The sequence below is a fragment of the Protopterus annectens genome, chromosome 8.part0, assembly GCF_019279795.1.
Source record: "Protopterus annectens isolate FY-2018-M chromosome 8.part0, PAN1.0, whole genome shotgun sequence".
In the NCBI taxonomy this organism is placed as follows: Eukaryota; Metazoa; Chordata; order Ceratodontiformes; family Protopteridae; genus Protopterus; species Protopterus annectens.
The window spans coordinates 916054387-916073795 of record NC_056741.1 but is presented as its reverse complement, the minus strand read 5'-3'; the positions used below and the strand labels follow the sequence as shown (position 1 = coordinate 916073795).

Here is a 19409-nt window from a genome sequence, read left to right as displayed (position 1 = left end):
TGGTATTAAAGCTTGTGACTGAATTTCTAATAGAGTTTTATGGAAGAGGGATAGTATCTTTGAAGAAAAACATTATATATTTCCATAATTATGCCGTCTATACCTGGAGCTTTATTATTTTACCCTCTTTTATTGTATCTGTAATTTCTTTGTAGGATATGGGTGCTTGCAGATCTAGTTTTAATTTTTCTGGTATTTTTTATATTATAACATTTTTCATCTAGATTTAATTGATCAATATGGATATTTTCTTTTTGGAAATGTTCCACATAGTGATTTCTATAGGCATCAAGAATGTCACCTATATCTGAGACATTTTCTCCTTTCTGTTCATTTTCTATAGGCATCAAGAATGTCACCTATATCCGAGACATTTTCCCCTTTCTTTTCATGGAAGATACTTTTAATGCGATTAACTTTTGATTCTTGTGGATAAATTATGTAGATAATTGGGAGAAGTGGCCAAGGTTTTAATTTTTTATTTTTCTAAAGCTAAACTAGTTTTATGTGTTAGAATTTCTTTGTATTTATTGTTTAATACTTCTACTTTCTTTTTCACCTCCAAATGATTTTGATTTTTTTTCAGCTTTTACTGATAAAAGTTTGGATTGTAGATCTAAAAATTCAGAATCCCATTCTCTGATTTTTTTATACCAAGTTAGGGTTTTACCATATATATAAGCTTTTAATGAGTCCCATATCATTATTTTATCTATCTCTGTGGTATAATTAATATCTAAGAAGAACTGTAATTCAGATAATAACCAGGGTTTGAACTCTAATTTTAGTTATATATGCTGGAATTCTGGAGTTAAAGATTAATGGTTTGTACCCATTTTGATGTTTTAGTATCAATGAATTGTGGTCTGAAAAGGAGCAGGGAGTGATTGAGAAATTAATGATTTTAGAGTGCAAGTCATGGGCGGTAAATACTTTATCTATTCTAGTTTGGGTACCAAATCTATGATCTTGATGGGAAAAGAACAAAAAATTATCTTCTTTAAATTTGAAAGTATCTACAAGATGAAATGATTCTACCCACTTGTTTAAAGCTTTTGATACAGCAGATGTATGCAGCGGTCTTTTATTTGTAGATTCAGAAATATCAACTATACAGTTAAAATCTCCTCCTAATATTAAGTTGCCTTTATAATTATTGGAAATGAAATCCTAGTGTTTTTTAACAGTTCCTGATCCAATGCCTGGGAACCAGTATAGATTGGCTAGGGTCCATATTCCCATATTCTATTACATTTAACTATTACTAATGCCATAAGGCCTTCTTTATCTTCATACTTATAAATGATTTCTGGGTTAATCACGTTTGTTTTCCATAAAATTGTTAACCCTTTTGTCTTTGTCTTATAAGTGGATTGCGCCAATATCATAGATTCCTTAGGATTCCATTTGTAATTGTCATTTGTTTTGAAATTAGTTTCTTGAAGGAAGACAATATCATATATTCCTTATGATTCCATTTGTAATTGCATCAACACCAGACCTCCTGCACGAGTGCAACTGCATGGCTCAAAAACAAAATTCAAGAAAAGAAAATGGTGAGCCAGCAAACTGTTGCCTGAAACAAATTTTATTGATACAACAAAAAGACAAACAGACCGGTTTCGGCTGGCATAAGAAACACAGCCTTCCTCATTGCAAATTCAATCATTCCAATGTTGTAGTTTAAATATACTTTGTAATCACTTGATTGGTTTAGCCTAGATTTGTTCATTAAGACCCGGTGGAAATAATCCACCTAGTTTCACAATCCACTTCTTTACTTTAGAATTTAAAAGTGAGTGCCAACCTGTTTTATTATGTTTGTTACCGCTTATAATGTCGATTACCATAAAAGAGAATTTTGCAGTTTTGTGTATTAAATTATGTTTATATAGGGCATTATGGACCTTATGTTTTTTAATGTTACTAATGTGTTCAGAAATCCTAAGTCTGAGGGGACGTGAGGTTTGCCCAACATAAAAGGATCCACATGTGCACGTGGCCAAATATACCAACCAGTCAGTGCCGCAGTTAGCAAAAAAATTAATATCATAAACTGCAGCAGAGTTCCGACTGGTGAATTGTTTGCTTTTACTTACTTTATCACAATTGCTGCAATGGCCACATGGAAAACAACCAATCAAAGGTTCCCCTGTTAGTGTAGTCTGTATATATTGAGATAGCCTGTTATCATGTGGATGTTTATAATGGTTGAAACAACCACCCAAGTTCCTGCCCTTTCGGAATGAAAACAGACATCTATCAGGTATGATGTTAGATAATTCCGAATCATTTTGTAAAATATTCCAATGTCTGTGTACAATTTGTATTAAAGCATCCGAGTTCCTACCAAAAGTCATGGTGAACCTTATAGGTTGTGATACCACAGGGCAGGAACTTGGGTGGTTGTTTCAACCATTATAAACATCCACATGATAACAGGCTATCTCAATATATACAGACTACACTAACAGGGGGACCTTTGATTGGTTGTTTTCCATGTGGCCATTGCAGAAATTGTGATAAAGTAAGTAAAAGCAAACAATTCACCAGTCAGAACTCTGCTGCAGTTTATGATATTAATTTTTTTGCTAACTGCAGCACTGACTGGTTGGCATATTTGGCCACGTGCACATGTGGATCCTTTTATGTTGGGCAAACCTCACGTCCCCTCAGACTTAGGATTTTTGAATACATTAGTAATATTAAAAAACATAAGGTCCATAATGCTCTATATAAACATTATTTAATACACAAAACTGCAAAATTCTCTTTTATGGTAAATCGACATTATAAGAGGCAACAAACATAAAAAACAGGTTGGCACTCACTTTTAAATTCTAAAGAAAAGAAGTGGATTGTGAAACTAGGTGGATTATTTCCACCGGCTCTTAATGAACAATTCTAGGCTAAAGCAATCAAGTGGTTACAAAGTATATTTAAACTACAACATTGGGATGATTGAATTTGCACTGAGGAAGGCTGTGTTTCTTATGCCAGCCAAAACCGGTTGTTTTTGTTGTTTCAATAAAATTTGTTTCAGGCAACAGTTTGCTGGCTCACCATTTTCTTTTCTCCATTTGTAATTGTCATTTGTTTTGAAATTAGTTTCTTGAAGGAAGACATCATATATTCCTTAGGATTCCATTTGTAATTGTCATTTGTTTTGAAATGAGTTTCTTAAAGGAAGACAATTTGTGCTTTGTCAAGTTTTAAATATTTCAGTAGATTTGATCTCTTGCTAGGATTGTTTAAGCCACTGGTATTTAAAGATAATAAAGTTAAATCCATCTTAGGTTATTTAGACCATGTATTTCTTGTTTTATTGTGCCATTTGTAATTGTCATTTGTTTTGAAATGAGTTTCTTGAAGGAAGACAATTTGTGCTTTGTTAAGTTTTAAATATTTCAGTAGATTTGATCTCTTGCTAGGATTGTTTAAACCATTGGTGTTTAAAGATAATAAAGTTAAATCCACTTTAGGTTATTTAGACCATGTATTTATTGTTTTATTGTGACTATTAAACATTTCCCTCTGATAACTATAAAGTATATGTTTGAGTTTTTAAAGGAAATTATCAGTTTTATACTTTGAGTGTTTACCAATAAAGAAATGTTTTGGTAAAGCATACTAAGTTTTTGTGAAATAAATTTAAATTAATAAATGTTAACAAAACTAAGACCCGCACTAGCAATCAAATGAAAATCATTCCTAATCTGATGGATAAACCTAAGTCCATCAGATTATCACTCATACCTTCACAATCCAGAACATCTGAGCTCCATAGTTTCACTTATCATATGAAGAATATTTGTAATAGGAATAAACAATATTTATACTATTTTGAACAGATATAGTACTATTGTTGATTAAACAGAATTCTACTACAATATAAATGTCTACTTATTGTATAAGCAATTAATATTTACATGAAAGATAGATGACAAGCAATTCAGTCATAGTAAACTAGGATGTGTCATATATAAAACCTCAGTAAAAGATTATAGCACACAGTTATTTAACATATTCACTCTTATTGATGGTCTTTCAAAACGTATTACTTAATATAAATAGATGGTAATAATAAGTATACCTAATGTTATAATACAATATATTTTACTGGATATATCAGAAATTATATTTCATTGTTTGCCAGCATTTAAGTAATCACTTTGTTTGCTGCTAACTTACTTAAAGCATCAAGTTTGTTTTATGTAAACATTGATGAAAGTTGGTGCATTTTAATTATCAGTGGATCCCTCTTCCTCCCATTTCCTACACATAAGGATGTTCATATCTGTCATTTCTTATTATAAAATGAGTGAAATTATAGGTTAAAAACAACAAATTCACTTATTGTGATTAATGATTACAATTTCCCTTTCCATATTCATAAACAGCCATTTTATGGCATATAGTGAGAGTTTTTAGATTTAAATGGCAACATTCTAGTTGCAACGGTTAAACTGAGTGATTGTCAATTTAATACTATTTGTTCAGAATGCGATTGTTACATTCTGTGACATTCCTAGTTCAGGCTTCTACTGTTTCCCCTGAACAACTTTGTCAATTTGATATCATGTATAAAACATTAGTTACCTTGGTAACAGCTTAAGTAATATGTATGGTCAAGATGTGTTACAAAACCACAATTCAAGTTAAAGCAATTATATGACTCGTTATGCGCATTTACTTATATGAAAAAATCATCATGCTTCCCCCTTGATTTTCAATATAATGTATGTCGTTTATGACAAGTTAAAACAGTAGTGTTATTATACTCTTATGTAAGTTTTGAATGTGTTTGGACCAAAATACATTTTAAATATAAAAGTAAATGTAAGAGCGATCACAAATAAAGATCCCACAATGCCCTGTATTGTCATTCTAGGAAGTGTGTTCCTTTTAATACATTTTTATTTTTTATTATTGATAGAATGGCTGATAATGTGTGGGGGGTAATTCGGAATCAGTATTGGAAGCCCGTGAGTCAATGTGGCAATTACGGACCAATGCTACTGCCCCCCCCCCAGGCTTGAATAATTTTATTTCAATAAAGCCATTCTTAAAAGTTAAACACAACATAGTGGTTTAGCAATTAATTTTATATCTAATCATGTTAAAATAGTTAAATTAAGGCCAGGAAATAATACTGGTGTATTTTAATAAGTATTACTATCATTTATACTTGTATATTTTTTACAATGATTGTATGAATAAGGTTTCAAGTTTATTGTTGATCTTTGGGTTAAAATAATCTGTGTAATTTCAGTGGGTTTTTAAGTTCTAATTACTTAACTGGCATTGGCTGTAGATCATTTAATTGTGCATTTAAAATGGAGAATGTAATTGTTATGAACTCTGAGTATGCTTATGGTTTTTTACCTTGGCAAAAGTGCTTAGTTGTTCGTGTGTTGAACATTGTCTGCATTTTTGGAGCATTTTGGAATATTTTGGAGCATTAAACTCACTGTGGCTGGTACGGTTTCGGTGTTCGTGCTTTTTATTTACATTTTAAAATATAAAATTGCGGTTACAGTGCAATGAAAAAGTATTTGCCTCCTTCCTGATTTCTTATAATTCACACTTAAATATTTCAGATCATGAAACAAATTTAATAGCCCGTGTTATTAAACTGAGTGTCTATTGTCAATTTAATACTATTTGTTCAGAATATAATTGTTACATTCTGTGACATTTCAAGTTCAGGCTTCTATTGTTTCTCTTGAACAACTTTGTCAGTTTGATGTCATGTATAAAACATTAGTTATCTTGGTAACCGCTTAAGAATTGCATATGGTCAAGATGGGTAACAAAAACTACAATTCAAGTTAAAAGGAATTGCATATTTACTTATATAAGAAAATTATCATGCTTCCCCTTGATGTTCATTGTAGTGTATGTCACTTATGACAAGTTAAGACAGTAGTGTTATTATACACAAGCCCAGGTTATTAAATCCTGTCTTTAATATCTAAATTCAGCAGACTACTTCATCTTATATGACAATTATATATTTTATATCTAGATTTACTAAAATCATACATTACATAACTATTGTGTTTTTTTTTTTTTGGCTGTTGCTTAGTTATTTGAGAGACCCCAAGCTGTAATGTTTATTCTTATTATTAGCTCCTTCCAAGCATGTTTATACAGTCCACAGACTTTAAATTATGAGACCCTTCTAGTCTCTTATTTATTATATTTCCATCCTTACATACACACATCAGTACTTCAAGCACGGGGAATAATGGCCATCCAGTTTTGCCAGAATACCATTCATTAATTCATGTGGTGTGTTTCCAGGCTGTTCTTAAAATATACAAACCAGTATTTGGCCTGTTCCATTTTACCAGCCCATTCCATGTAGTGGCCACTCTGTCAGTGAACCACTCAACACACCCTCCATTCCCACAGATATTTCCACAAAGGAAATCCAATGACTCTCCAGCACTTCCAGGCAAACCCAAACACCCCTAGAATCAGCTATCCCCATATGCCCAACACATCCGAGCAAGCTCACCTCCCAGACCATTGGAAAGGGTACTGCACAAGACCAAGTACTCTTAAGTCTTTCACAATAACTCAGACTTCCACTCTTATGTAAGTTTTTAATGTGTTTGTACCAAAATACATTTTAAATATAAAACTGTGGTTACAGTGCAATGAAAAAAGTATTTGCCTCCTTCCTGATTTCTTATGTTTTTGCATGTTTGTCACACTTAAATATTTCAGATCATGAAATAAATTTAAATATTAGACAAATATTAGACAACAATAATCCAAGTAAACACAAAATGCAGTTTTTAAGTGATGATTTTATTTATTAAGGGAAAAAAGCTATCCAAACCTACATGGCCTTACGTGAAAAAGTAACTGTCCCCCCTTGTTAAATCATGAAGTAACTGTGGTTAATCACATTTTTGGGAGAGCCGAGTTCAATTTCACTATCCACACCCAGGCCTGATTACTGCTAGACCTGTTGAATCAAGAGATCACTTAAATAGAACCTGTCAGACAAAGTGAAGTAGGCCAAAAGATCCCAAAAAGGAAGACATCATGCCGCGATCTAAAGAAATTCCGGAACAGATGAGAAACAAAGTAATTAACATATATCAGTCTGGAAAAGGTTACAGAGCCATTTCTAAAGCTTTGTGACTCCAGTGAACCATGGTGAGAGGCATTACCCACAAATGGAGAAAACATGGAACAGTGGTGAACCTTCCCAGGAGTGGCCGGCCTACAAAACTTACTCCCGCAGCGATGACTCATCTAAGAGGTCACAAAAGAACGCAGAACAACATCTAAAGAACTGCAGGCCTCATTTGCCTCAGTTAAAGTCAGTGTCCATGACTCAACCATAAGAAAGAGACTGGGCAAAAATGGCATGCATGGCAGAGTTCCAAGGTGAAAACCACTGCTGACCAAAAAGAACATAAAGGCTTGTCTCATTTTTGCCAAAAAACATCCTGATGATCCCAAAGACTTTTGGGAAAATATTCTGTGGACTGAAGAAACAAAAGTTGAACTTTTTGGGAGGTGTGCATCCCGTTGCATCTGGTGTAAAAGAAACGCAACATTTCAGAAAAAGAACATCATGCCACCAGTCAAACATGGTGGTGGTAGTGTGATGGTCTGGGGCAGCTTTTCTGCTTTTGGACCTGGATGACTTGCTGTGACCGATGGAACCATGAATTCTGATCTCTACCAAAAAATCCTGAAGGAGAATGTCAGGCCATCTGTTCGTGACCTCAAGCTGAAACGCACTTGGGTTTTGCAGCAGGACAATGATCCAGAACACACCAGCAAGTCCACCTCTCAATGGCTTAAAAAACAAAATGAAGGTTCTGGAATGGCCTAGTCAAAGTCTGGATTTGAATCCAATTGAGATGCTGTGGCATGACCTTAAAAAATGGCGGTTCATGCTCGAAAACCTCCAATATGGCTGAATTAAAAACATTTTGCAAAGAAGAGTGGGCCAAAATTCCTCAACAGCGATGTGAAAGACTCATTGCCAGTTATCGCAAATGCTTGATTGCAGTTGTTGCTGCTAAGGGAGGCACAACCAGTTATTAATTACTTTTTCACATAGGGCCATGTAGGTTTAGATCGTTTTTTTCCTTAATAAATAAAATCATCACTTAAAAACTACATTTTGTGTTGACTTGGGCTATCTTTGTCTAATATTTACATTTGTTTGATGATCTGAAACATTTAAGTGTGACAAACATGCAAAAAAATTAAAAATCAGGAAGGAGTTTCATACTTTTTCATTGGACTGTATTATTTTTTTCTTTTTTTTAAAATCAAGAATCAACTTAATGAGCTAAACGAAGTGTTGGGAGACCATCAATATGTGTGTTTGTGGTTTAAAACAGCCCTATACATATAATATATATATATATATATATATATATATTTGTTTTAAACCAAAAAGTAATTGCCGAGAATCATCTCATAGACTGCTCAGAGCTGTTAAGCACTGTTGTCACTCTGTTTCAGTTTCCATAGCAACTTGGGAGTGTCTGTTTCTGTTAGTGTGTCTGTGTACTGCATGTACCAGAGGCTCGCGATGCACCTGATGCAAAGCCTCACTTCACTCCAATTTCAAGCCTAAATTCCCTCCCTTTCAGTGAGGCAGCAGCCAGGAAAAGAAGAGAGAGCAAACAGATAACAAAAAAAAAAACCCTCCCAACAAGCTGCCACAATAAGAGACACTTTCCTCCAGCTCTCACTCAGCAGACATACAAAAAAACATTCTCTGCCAAAATATCCCAAATCACAGTTCTATCCACTCCCTTCTCCTGGATCCAGATTAAAATACCAAATGTCTCTTCCTAATTCACAACCGTCAGTAAATCTCAATCACAAGCCACAACCCACAGCTTCCCGGAGATGGAAACGGCAACATATAACAGCTGCCAGACACAGCTGCATCCACTTACACCATGTCAGGCTTAATCAAACGGCACTTGAAGCTATGATACCTGCCAGAATTGATATTATGTTTAGACAGAATAATAATGACATTTGGACTAGCTGCCAGACATGGCTGCATCAACACACACCATATCAGAATTGATCAAACAGCACTCGAAGCTATGATACCTGCCATAATTGATATTAACTATGTTTAGACAGAATAATGATGACATTTGTACTAAGAGCTTGCCACTATTATTTAACCAGGATATACATGACATTTCGAAATCATACTTGAACTGAAGGCATTAGTCTCCATGACAGCATTTTTTTTTTCAAAACACTCTACTGTTACTGCTATTATATATGATGTTAATTTGTTACATTTGAGTCTGAACTCTGATGAATGGTACCTTCACTTAAATTATTATAAGTAACATCAACAAAAAATGAACAAGATAAGTATTCACTGAGTTCAAGTAGGGGAACAGAAACTTCTATGTTTGTATTACATGTTGCTTTGTTTGGCTTATATATAATGTAAATAGTAACCCATCTTGACCTACCTTTGTTTGTGAAGAATTATTGGACTCTTTGAACATTCTGAATAAATCATTACTGTTTCTCAGTTGTTTAAGAAACCCTTCTTTTTTAAATAAAAACAGATAACAAGTGATGTACCATATCAGTTGATACTTTGAGAGATGTAGTTGTAAGAGTAATTTTTTTGGGACAGCTATCTTGGATTCAGTTTTTTGTTTCTTCTTTCTAGCATCAGTCCAAGGATTTGTTCCTTTTATTCTTTTAAGAGTAGGGGCCATCCATTCCATTTCTTCTGGTATAGACACTGTGTTGTTGTTTTTGATGAATACAGTAGCTTCTTCTAAGTCATTAATGGTTCTCATCTCATTGGCAAAAAGTATTTTTGTCTTGGCTGGAAAGGCCAGCTGTGCTTTTAAGTTGTTTTGTTTCAACAGTTTTATTATTGGCCAGACTTGTTTCCTTTTCTTCTAGTATTCTGGAAGAATAATCATTGTCAAACCTTATCAGGCTTTGATTGCATTTTAAGGGTGATTTTCTCCAAGCAGATTTTAATATTAGTTCCTTGTCCAGAAATGAAAGAAATTTTATAACTATGGATCTAGGTGGAGTATTTGTTGAGTTAGAAGCAGGTTTCCTCTGTGCTCTATGTGCCCTTTCAATTCCAAATGAAAGTCCCTCTTTCAAGTCTAAAAATTCAGGAATTCAGGTTAAGAATGAAATAATGTCTTCACCTTCAGTGTTTTCAGGCAGACCAAAGATCCTTATGTTATTTCTCCTTTCCCTGTTTTCTAAGTCATCTATTTTGTTAATCAGCCATGTATTCTGTTTAAGCAGAAATTCTTTTTGGAATTCTTACTCTTTGAGTCTCCCTTCAATGTCATTTAGAGAAGTCTCTATATTTGTTATTTTTGTATGATGTTGCAGTAATAGTTCCTTAAGAGTATCAGTCTGTTTTTGAGAATTTAATTTGAGGTTTTCTAAGTCATTTTTAAAGCTATCCATATTCAAAGATACTTTCTGTAAGGTAGATGTCATCAATTGCAGTTCTTTTTAAAAGCAGCATCTGGGTGAGAATTCCATGAGTTGTTCATATTCAGTGACTCAATATATCCCCAGTTTACTTGACAGAAAAAGTTTTTTACATCTCCACCAAAACTGATATTTATGTAGTTTAGTAGTTTATAGACTTCTGACATTTTTAAACATGAAATAATAAACTTTTCCTATATTATTATACTAGTTTATGGAGCTCTAAAAATTGACTGCTCTCAGTTGGGCATCAAGCCCCCCCCCCCCTTTATCTTATAATTAAACTACAAAGGGACTGCTTCTGGTGTGGCTCAGTATTTTCTTGGTTTAGTGTAAGAAATTTGTGTGTGTGGAAGATATTCAATCCATATATATCTAATTAATCACTATATATTAATCAGCTCTGATAATGGTAGTAGAAGTAGCAAACTTAAACGCGTCCTAAGTAAAAAAAAAATAATAAAAAAAAAATAAAAAATATATAATTTTAAATATTATACAAAATTATCAGAAGTAATCCAAGAAGGGTAGACAGTCTGTTTCCAGTCGAAAATCCTTTATTAACTTAATAAAGGACTTAATAAAGGATTTTCGACTGGAAACAGACTGTCTAACCTGCTTGGATTACTTTTGAATACTTATATATTATACTTGCATACTTCAAATGATATATTTTTTTATTTTTTTTTACTTAGGATGAGTTTAAATTCACTACTTCTACTACCATTATCTGATCTAATTAATATACAGTGATTAATTAGATCTATATGGACTGAAAATCTTCCACACAGAGATGTTTCTTACACTGGTTTGTTTTTGGACCCACTATACCTGTTTAGTGGGTTGTTTTGAGACTTCAAGGATACCACAGAGATTACTTGTTTATTCATATGGAATAAAGGCAAACTACTACATATAAAATATACTTCTGCATTACTAGATGTTGAACACTGAGCACTTGAAGAGATTATTAGCAGGTTTGTCAAACAGATAACAGATAATGTGGTTAGTGTTTATGAATTCAAAGAAATGGAGGTGAGGGAAGGAACAAGATAGGTCAGAAAATATTTAATATTGTATTTAAGTTGAGTTATATAAAGCAGGTTTATTGGTTATCTATATGGCTATCATAAAAGCAATATTAGAAGTAAAGAGGTGGGGGTGAACAGTGTCACAAAACTATACACATGGCTAGGAGATGTTAGTAAACTGAATGTTAGGATAGGATTACTGGAGGGACGATCTACACTACACAAGCATTTATGTTTACTTTTACAATGAAGAGATAGTGTGTGTTTGTGTGGGTTTAAGGAGAGAGAACTCTGCTACACGTGCAGATTTATGTTTTTCTATAGGGGTGTACATACAGTGCTTGTATGACACTATATGAAAGGTAACTTGCTACATGTTCTGTTGTACACAATTGCTCAAAATACAAAGTATAGGCTTCTGCTGCACCACCAAAGACTTATTACTTATTCAAAAGCTCTATGCTAGTTGGTTGCTTCCTATTAAATCAGAATTATACAGTCCCACTCTTTTTCTCTTTGAAAATCCCACCCAATAACACTAACTTAGGAAACCGACACTATTATTTTTTGCATTTTATTCTCAAAGTTTTACCTGTCTAGGAAGCCTGCTGGGTGGAGAATGGAACTTCCTCCTGCTTACAACTGGCAAAGCAGTCTCTCTTGCCTGCTCCATCTTTCTGCGTAGTCGCCACTGGAAGAGAATATCATCCTCAGGACGGATGGTAGAATGAGGTTTATGGACTGGATAATAAGGCAAGGACATTGTTGATAGCTGAGATGTATTCACTTCACCTACAAAATAAAATATGTCATACATAGCCACTATTACACACTGTGCTTTATACCATTCGTAGCAACTACATTCTAAAGCCATCAGAACATAACAGAAACATACCCTTTAACAGGAGATATGGAACACCAACCTAATCCACTTCTCTGTTTAGCTGATATGCTGTCAGTCCTAACTAAATATCTACAATCTTCTACAAGTCAATGGAATCAGGCCTTTGTGTACTTCAAATACTTTGCATTTATTCCACTATTTCCAAACCCGCAGCCTCTTAAGAGAAGCTTCTCAATACAGCTATTAACTTCTTTATGGAAAACAAATGTCCTAATGTTGTTTACAATCTACCTTTTCCCACTCCTTGAACCTTTTCATCCTTCTGTCTACACTCATATTCATAGGTTCACAGGCAAGTACTGGACTGTCTGCCTTTGTGGGTCATTTTAAGCCTAGGCAATTTCCCTTCCAAATGTGAGTTGATTTGAAAAATGCACTCTGGAGGCATGTTGGGTCATGGCTAGGACAATGATCTTTACAGAATTTGTCCTTTAACACACTAAAAGCAGAAAGGCCTATGTTGTGGTCTAATATGCTGGCATACTTTCCAAACTCTTTGATTCAAAAAGAATTTACTACTCCAATGGATGTATTGTCTTCTCTTTATTTAAACACCTTTACTGAATTATCACTTGTGACATAAGCAAACTTACATTTATATAAAAGAAAACAAGCCGTATTAACATGTTCACAGTTACAAATATTATACATCACTAGTATTTGTCTGTACAGTACAATCAATCCATACATCAACTGGTCAATTCTTGATTTCTCCTAAACCTCACTTCTCCTCCAAAACATTTTTCTGCATGTATTGTTCCAACAATTTCCATTTTATATGTAATTTGCTCCTATCTTTTCTAAAGATCTCATTTCCATTTTTTATCTCTGTTACAATATTCATTACTTCAAAGACGGTTGGTTTAGACTTTGATTTCCATTTTCTAGAAAATGTTTTTTTTTTTTGTCAGCAACTAGAATTAAACTTAACAAGACCTTACTCTAGGCAATTCAGATTCTATATTCCAGTTCAAAAAATTATTTCCTTAGTTACACTCATTTGGTCACCTAATAATTCTGGCAGAGAACTGTGTGTGAAATGTTGAAAGACTGCCAACTTATTATACTCCCAGAACATATGTTCCCAGGTACCTCTTTCTTCTCCATCACACCTCCAATATTTGTCATCTGCCTGGGGAAATATTCTTTGGAGTCTACTTGGGGTATAAAAATACCTAGGCAAACACTTCAAGTAGAAATTCTTACTCTTCTAGACTTTGTTGCATATTTGAGAATCATACATATGTCCTCCCATTATTTCTTTGTGAACTGCTTATCCAATCTCTCTTCTCAATCTTTTCTATCCTCCTCTAATTGATTCCTATAGTTATTCTGTAGTATTTTATATGCCCTACTAATTATCCTTTTTTAAACAGCAAATTATGTTCTAGATTCAACTAAAAACTCTACCAGGACAGGTCTTTCTTTAGGATTCCCTTAACCCTTTCTGTTTGCCTATATTCTAATATCGATCCTTGATAGGTAAGGCAGTCTCTAGCCTGCAGTCCAAATGTCTTCTTGACCTTCTTCCCATTTTATTACCTTTTTATCTCTCATTTCTATTTGCTCCCAGTACCTTGGTAACTTTATTTCCTCCAGTAAACTCCAGCTACCTCTTGCCTATTCTCTATACCCCTACATGTAGTAATTCCTATCCTATCAAAAGAATCTCCTTTCTCCATTCCATTCCCATTGTTGGCTTAGTTCTTAGAATACTTTCTTCTACTTTATGAATATATTTTGTATAATATTTTGTATGATTGTTGTTGTTCTTCTTAAGAATCTGAATCCAAAAATCCCACTCTCTCCTTATTTCTTATTTATATGATCCATGTTCAGGATTTTATATTTAAATAACAAGTCATTGAGTGTGGTTAAATTGCCAGCGTAATTAGAAACATGTTCATCATCTCTGTTTGAGCCAGTCGCTTAGATTTAATGCATGATTCATAAAGTCACCTGGTAATTCTGGCGTACCACAATCTCTCCTCCGTACATCATTTCGATCTCCTAAATTGTTAGTTTCACCACTGTTTAAGAAAATGTTAGGTATGTTCTCGGCTCTATCCATGGTTCCCAAAGGGCTTGAATGCGACTGTTGAGCATGTCTATTAGAACCATCTCCACTCGCCTGCCTATTTTGTGTGAATCATGCCTTACTACTTAAGATGTTTGATAATTGGGGTTTCGACATTAGGGCTATCATTAAGAATAATGAGGATGAAATGGATATTTTAATGAAACATACTGACACAGTAAATGAAAGTATCACTAAGGATCTTTTATTTACAGTAGATGAAGAAAAAAAGAAATATTTTGAGTTGAGAAAAGTTATTGACATGAAATGTGATAGAATTTTAGAAAGGAAGAAGAAAATTAAGAGACATTTGAATATGAACACCATTTACAATATCCCAAACCTAGAGCTACATTTAATTATGTCAATAGTAGTGGTTTCGAGAAGAAGGGCTACAATAATAATAAGGAATTTCAAATGATTGATGAAGACAACTTGGACCCTTTAGAATTTCCACCCCTCCGGAGGTCAGAAAGAATAAAGAATCAGAGAGAAGGGAATTTTCAGCAGAATGGGTGGAGGGGGAGGAGATAGTATGTTCTACTGGCATGAAGATTTCTACTGACGAAAGTTTTGAGCAGACAGTATGTTTAGATGGTATGGAGATGTTTAATGATGAGAGTTTTGACCATTTGAATTCTGTTGTTTGCACCTGCAATGAGTTTAAAAATTTTTAACATATTTAACTATACAGAACTAAATATTAACAATGTATATTTTAGCTTGTTTTCTAAGGGGTTGAATTTTGTCCCCAGAATAAAATGTGACATTAGTAGACTTGTGATAGATTTAAAAATGTTTTTAAGAAAAATAAACTTTCAACTGATTTTTGGTGAAGGGGAAACACGTGCTATCTAAAGAATTAAAAAAAAAGTATTTGCAATTTACCTATCCATGCACAACTCAGGAATTTTGAGAATTTAGTAGAGAATGAGTTAAGACAGGCAGTTAAGAAAAACAAATTTGCACCAAACCTTTCACCTACTGAAGATGAATTACTGCAACAATTAAAGGAGAATGCTAACCTAAGAGTGATGAAACCTGATAAGGGGGGCGGTATAGTTTTGATGAATATGTACGAAGCGAAAATGTTCAATATTTTACTTGATGTGTCAAAATATAGTAATGTATCTAAAAACGAAATAAACATTGGTTATAGAAGAATATATTCAACATTATATGATTTAATCTTGGAAGGATTTATTGACAAAGATTTGTTTGATTTTTTACACAATGATAAGCCTAAAATACCTTCCATTTTTGGGATCCCAAAAGTTCATAAAAACTTTACTGACCCACCTTTACGCCCCATAGTAGCTGCTAAAGTTTCAGCAATTTCACCCTTAGCTAGGTACATAGATATAAAATTGAAAAAATTAATGATGAAAGGTATGTCATTCCTGAAAGACTCTTGGGACTTTCTTTACAATGTTAAAGATTATATGTTTAAATAAAGATCTTATTTTTGTGACCATTGATGTGGTTGACCTTTTTGGTTCTATACCACATGATTTAGGTCTTGAATGGTTTGAAGAAGCCATTAGGTCTTTTGGTGATTTAAAGGTCAATGAAATATATACCTGTACGGTTTTAATGGAAATGGTGTTAAAACATAATTATATATTTTTTCAAGGAGAATATTTTCAACAAACAAGTGGTGTAGCAATGGGTGCAAGATGTGCCCCTATTTATGCTAACATGATTTTAAACACCTGGGAAATGAATTTTATTCACCACAATGTATATAAAGACTGTTGGTGTTTATATAAGTGCTACCTGGACGATATAGTTATATTATGGAAGGATAGTAAAGAAAGGTTAGATGAATTCATACAGTATATTAACACCACAATTTTTTTAAAATTCACCCATGAAATCAGTTTTAAAGAAATGAATTACTTAGCTATCACATTAATCAAGGACAAAAATTATTTTAAGTCAAAATTATTCAGGAAGAAAACTTTTTCTAATTGTTATTTACACTTTAGTAGTGGACATCCAATTAATCAGAAAAGAAGTATTGTGAAAGGTCAATTCATTAGAATTTCCAGAATGACATCTGATGTCTTAGATTTTTGCTGAAGAAAGTGAGTTTTTGGCACAGATGTTTTTGGAAAGGGGATACCCTCTAGAATTTGTTATGAAAATTAAAGAAGTTATTAGAGGTAGAAAAGATAGATTTCAACCCATCTTAGGTAAAGAGGCTAAAATTTTAACTAATATTGGGCAAACAACTATGGTAGAGTTTACTGACAGCTCCAATAATACAGCTAAGCAATACAATAGGGCTTTTATCACAGATTTTAGTGGAGATGCTGCTACCATTGTTGAGATACACTTATACTCTTTTACATGTATATGTATATTCATATTATTTATTTTACAGATGTACATACTAGAAATATTTATATTTATGATATTTATTGTTCATTGCAGGTCTTGGGGAGATTTATATATTTATATATATTTATTTATTTACCGAATTTCATTGACTCTCATCTAATTTATTTACATTTATTATGTATTCACATCTTATACACACACACACACACACACATATATATATATATATATATATATATATATATATATATATATATATATATATATATATATATATATAAACTTTATATAGATTTGTTTACCGTGTGCGTCTTCATGTCATTTTACACTTTGGCCACTTGATGGTAGTGTTGTGTAAAGATTGGAACTTTGGTGCTACAGCTGTTTGAGAGCTCACTTCCTTTCGAGTTTTAACACACAGGTTATGCATATTTACAAGAGTTTATATATGTGATCATCACCTATACATTTTTCTGTAGGTTTAGGTTACCAGTTTCCTATTAGAATTTAAGGTTGAGTCATGATAATACGAAAATGTTTTAATTATGGAGTCAGTCATTATTTTACATCACGCATTTATGTTGCATATTCATGAGATGTAATTTCACTGGACGATTTGAATTTTTTGCCAGCATATATATATACGTTTTTAACTTGTTTCTTGTTGTCTGATGAAGTCTGTTGCATAGACGAAAAACGCAGTGTTTTGTCAAGCGTTTTACATTGTGTTTTTGTTTTAATAAACCTTTTGGTTTTATCCTAGAGCTGTCCGGTGCCTGGTTTCTCCTCTAAACAGTGCTTTTCATTTGATTTTCTGCTTGTGTTATTTACAAGAACCTTAAATGAGTAGCTCTAAAATATCCATTCAAATCAGATAATCCTAAACTACCTTGTTCTACTGGAAGAATCAACTTATCCCACTTGTTTCTTACCGCCCCCCATCCAGATAAAATATTTAAACTATTTATTAATTATTATCCGCAACTTCTCCAATGGTTGATAAAAATATGCTGGACTAGTGTATAAAACTAAAGGGACTTAAAATACATTACTGCTTGTATCTTGCTATCCATATCCATTGACAAGAGTTTCCAGTTTCTCAATTTTTGTATTATCTTTAGTTTAGTCTCTTCCCACATATCCGTAGCTGCTATAGCAAAATCCTTTTTAACATAGACTCCTAAATACATCATTTTATCATGAAGTACTGCTGAATCAATTCATGTGTGGATATATAGTTTGCAGCTATAGCCTTTGTATTATCTTCATTCATTTGATATCCTGAAAAGACTGAAACTATCTCAGAATGTTCTACAACACTGAAATGTTTTTTTCTGATTTTATCAGGTACAAAATAATATCTGCAAATAAAACCAAACTTTTCTTAATCACCATACCAACTACATCCTTGAATTTCTGAGTCTCTTATTTTCTTTGCCAACGGTTCTAAATATAATACAAATAAGAAAGGGAAATGAGGACAACCCTGCCTGGTTCCTCTGGACAGACAACTTACCAGAGAGGAACCCTCCCACTTTGATTTTTGACTCCAATATCCATATATCCTACTAATAAACCTTATTATTATTATTATATCAGGGAAATGCAAATGTTTCCGCTGATCTACTAATAAAATCCCAGTGTACTCTGTTGAATGTTTTCTCTGTAACAAGACCCACCAAAAACAGTAGTATGTTCTTACATTCTGCTTCCTTCTGTATCATCATTGTTCTGTTAATGTTTACAAATACTTGGATTACCCTCCACAAAACCACATTGATCCATATCTATCGATTTTGGCAACACCTTTGCCATACTTTTAGCCATTATAGACAAACACTTTATAATACTGGTTTAAAATTGAAATGGGCTTATATGAAGCTCAATCTAATGGGTATTTAACTTTCATTAGATATTGCAGCCACCACAGCTTTTTTCCAGGATGTTGATGCTGCCACTCCTTTTAAAACACTGCTAAAACCTTTCAGATCGTTATCACTTTCTTCCCTCCTAGCTTCCAAACATCCACCGGAATACCATCTAATCATGGAGACATTCCTGCAGATTGGTTACACATAACCATTTTAACTCATCTCCTCCTGTCTTAATTGTTGAACATGAACCTCATCTACCTCTAACCTTGGCATATTTAAATAGTCCATAAATATTTCCAATTGAGCGTTGTCTCAATTTCCACATTTCTCTGCTTCATACAAGTTTATTATAACATTTTCAAAATATCTCTAGTTCATCTACAGGATCTGTGATGATTTTTCTTGTTACAGACTCCTTACGTTTGTCAACTGTTTCTACTTTCTATTGCCTAAGTCAAAACAATTGCTAAACAGCAACTTTCTAAACTCACGCATATCATCAAAGTACTCCCTTATTTTCTCTTAAGCAGTTTGCAATTTTCTAGTTTTGTGAGTTTCCTCTTACTCTGCAATACTTCAGCCTTTGTCAGCCCCTCTAAATAATTCTTGTTACTTCTTAACTATATTTTTTTCTTTTATTTCCACCCTGTTTTTTTAACTTAGTGTTCATTTTATCCCACTCACTA

At 33.3% G+C, this 19409-nt stretch overlaps 1 protein-coding gene across 1 annotated transcript in view; it reads right to left on the bottom strand.

The window, feature by feature from the left end:
* PROSER3 (proline and serine rich 3) overlaps positions 1 to 19409 on the bottom strand; it is a 1217796-nt gene that overhangs the window by 539470 nt on the left and 658917 nt on the right. Inside the window, exon 8 of the mRNA XM_044080441.1 lies at positions 12118 to 12317. Within this exon, the coding sequence (XP_043936376.1) occupies positions 12118 to 12317 (200 nt within the window). The remainder of the gene's footprint in view (positions 1 to 12117; positions 12318 to 19409) is intronic.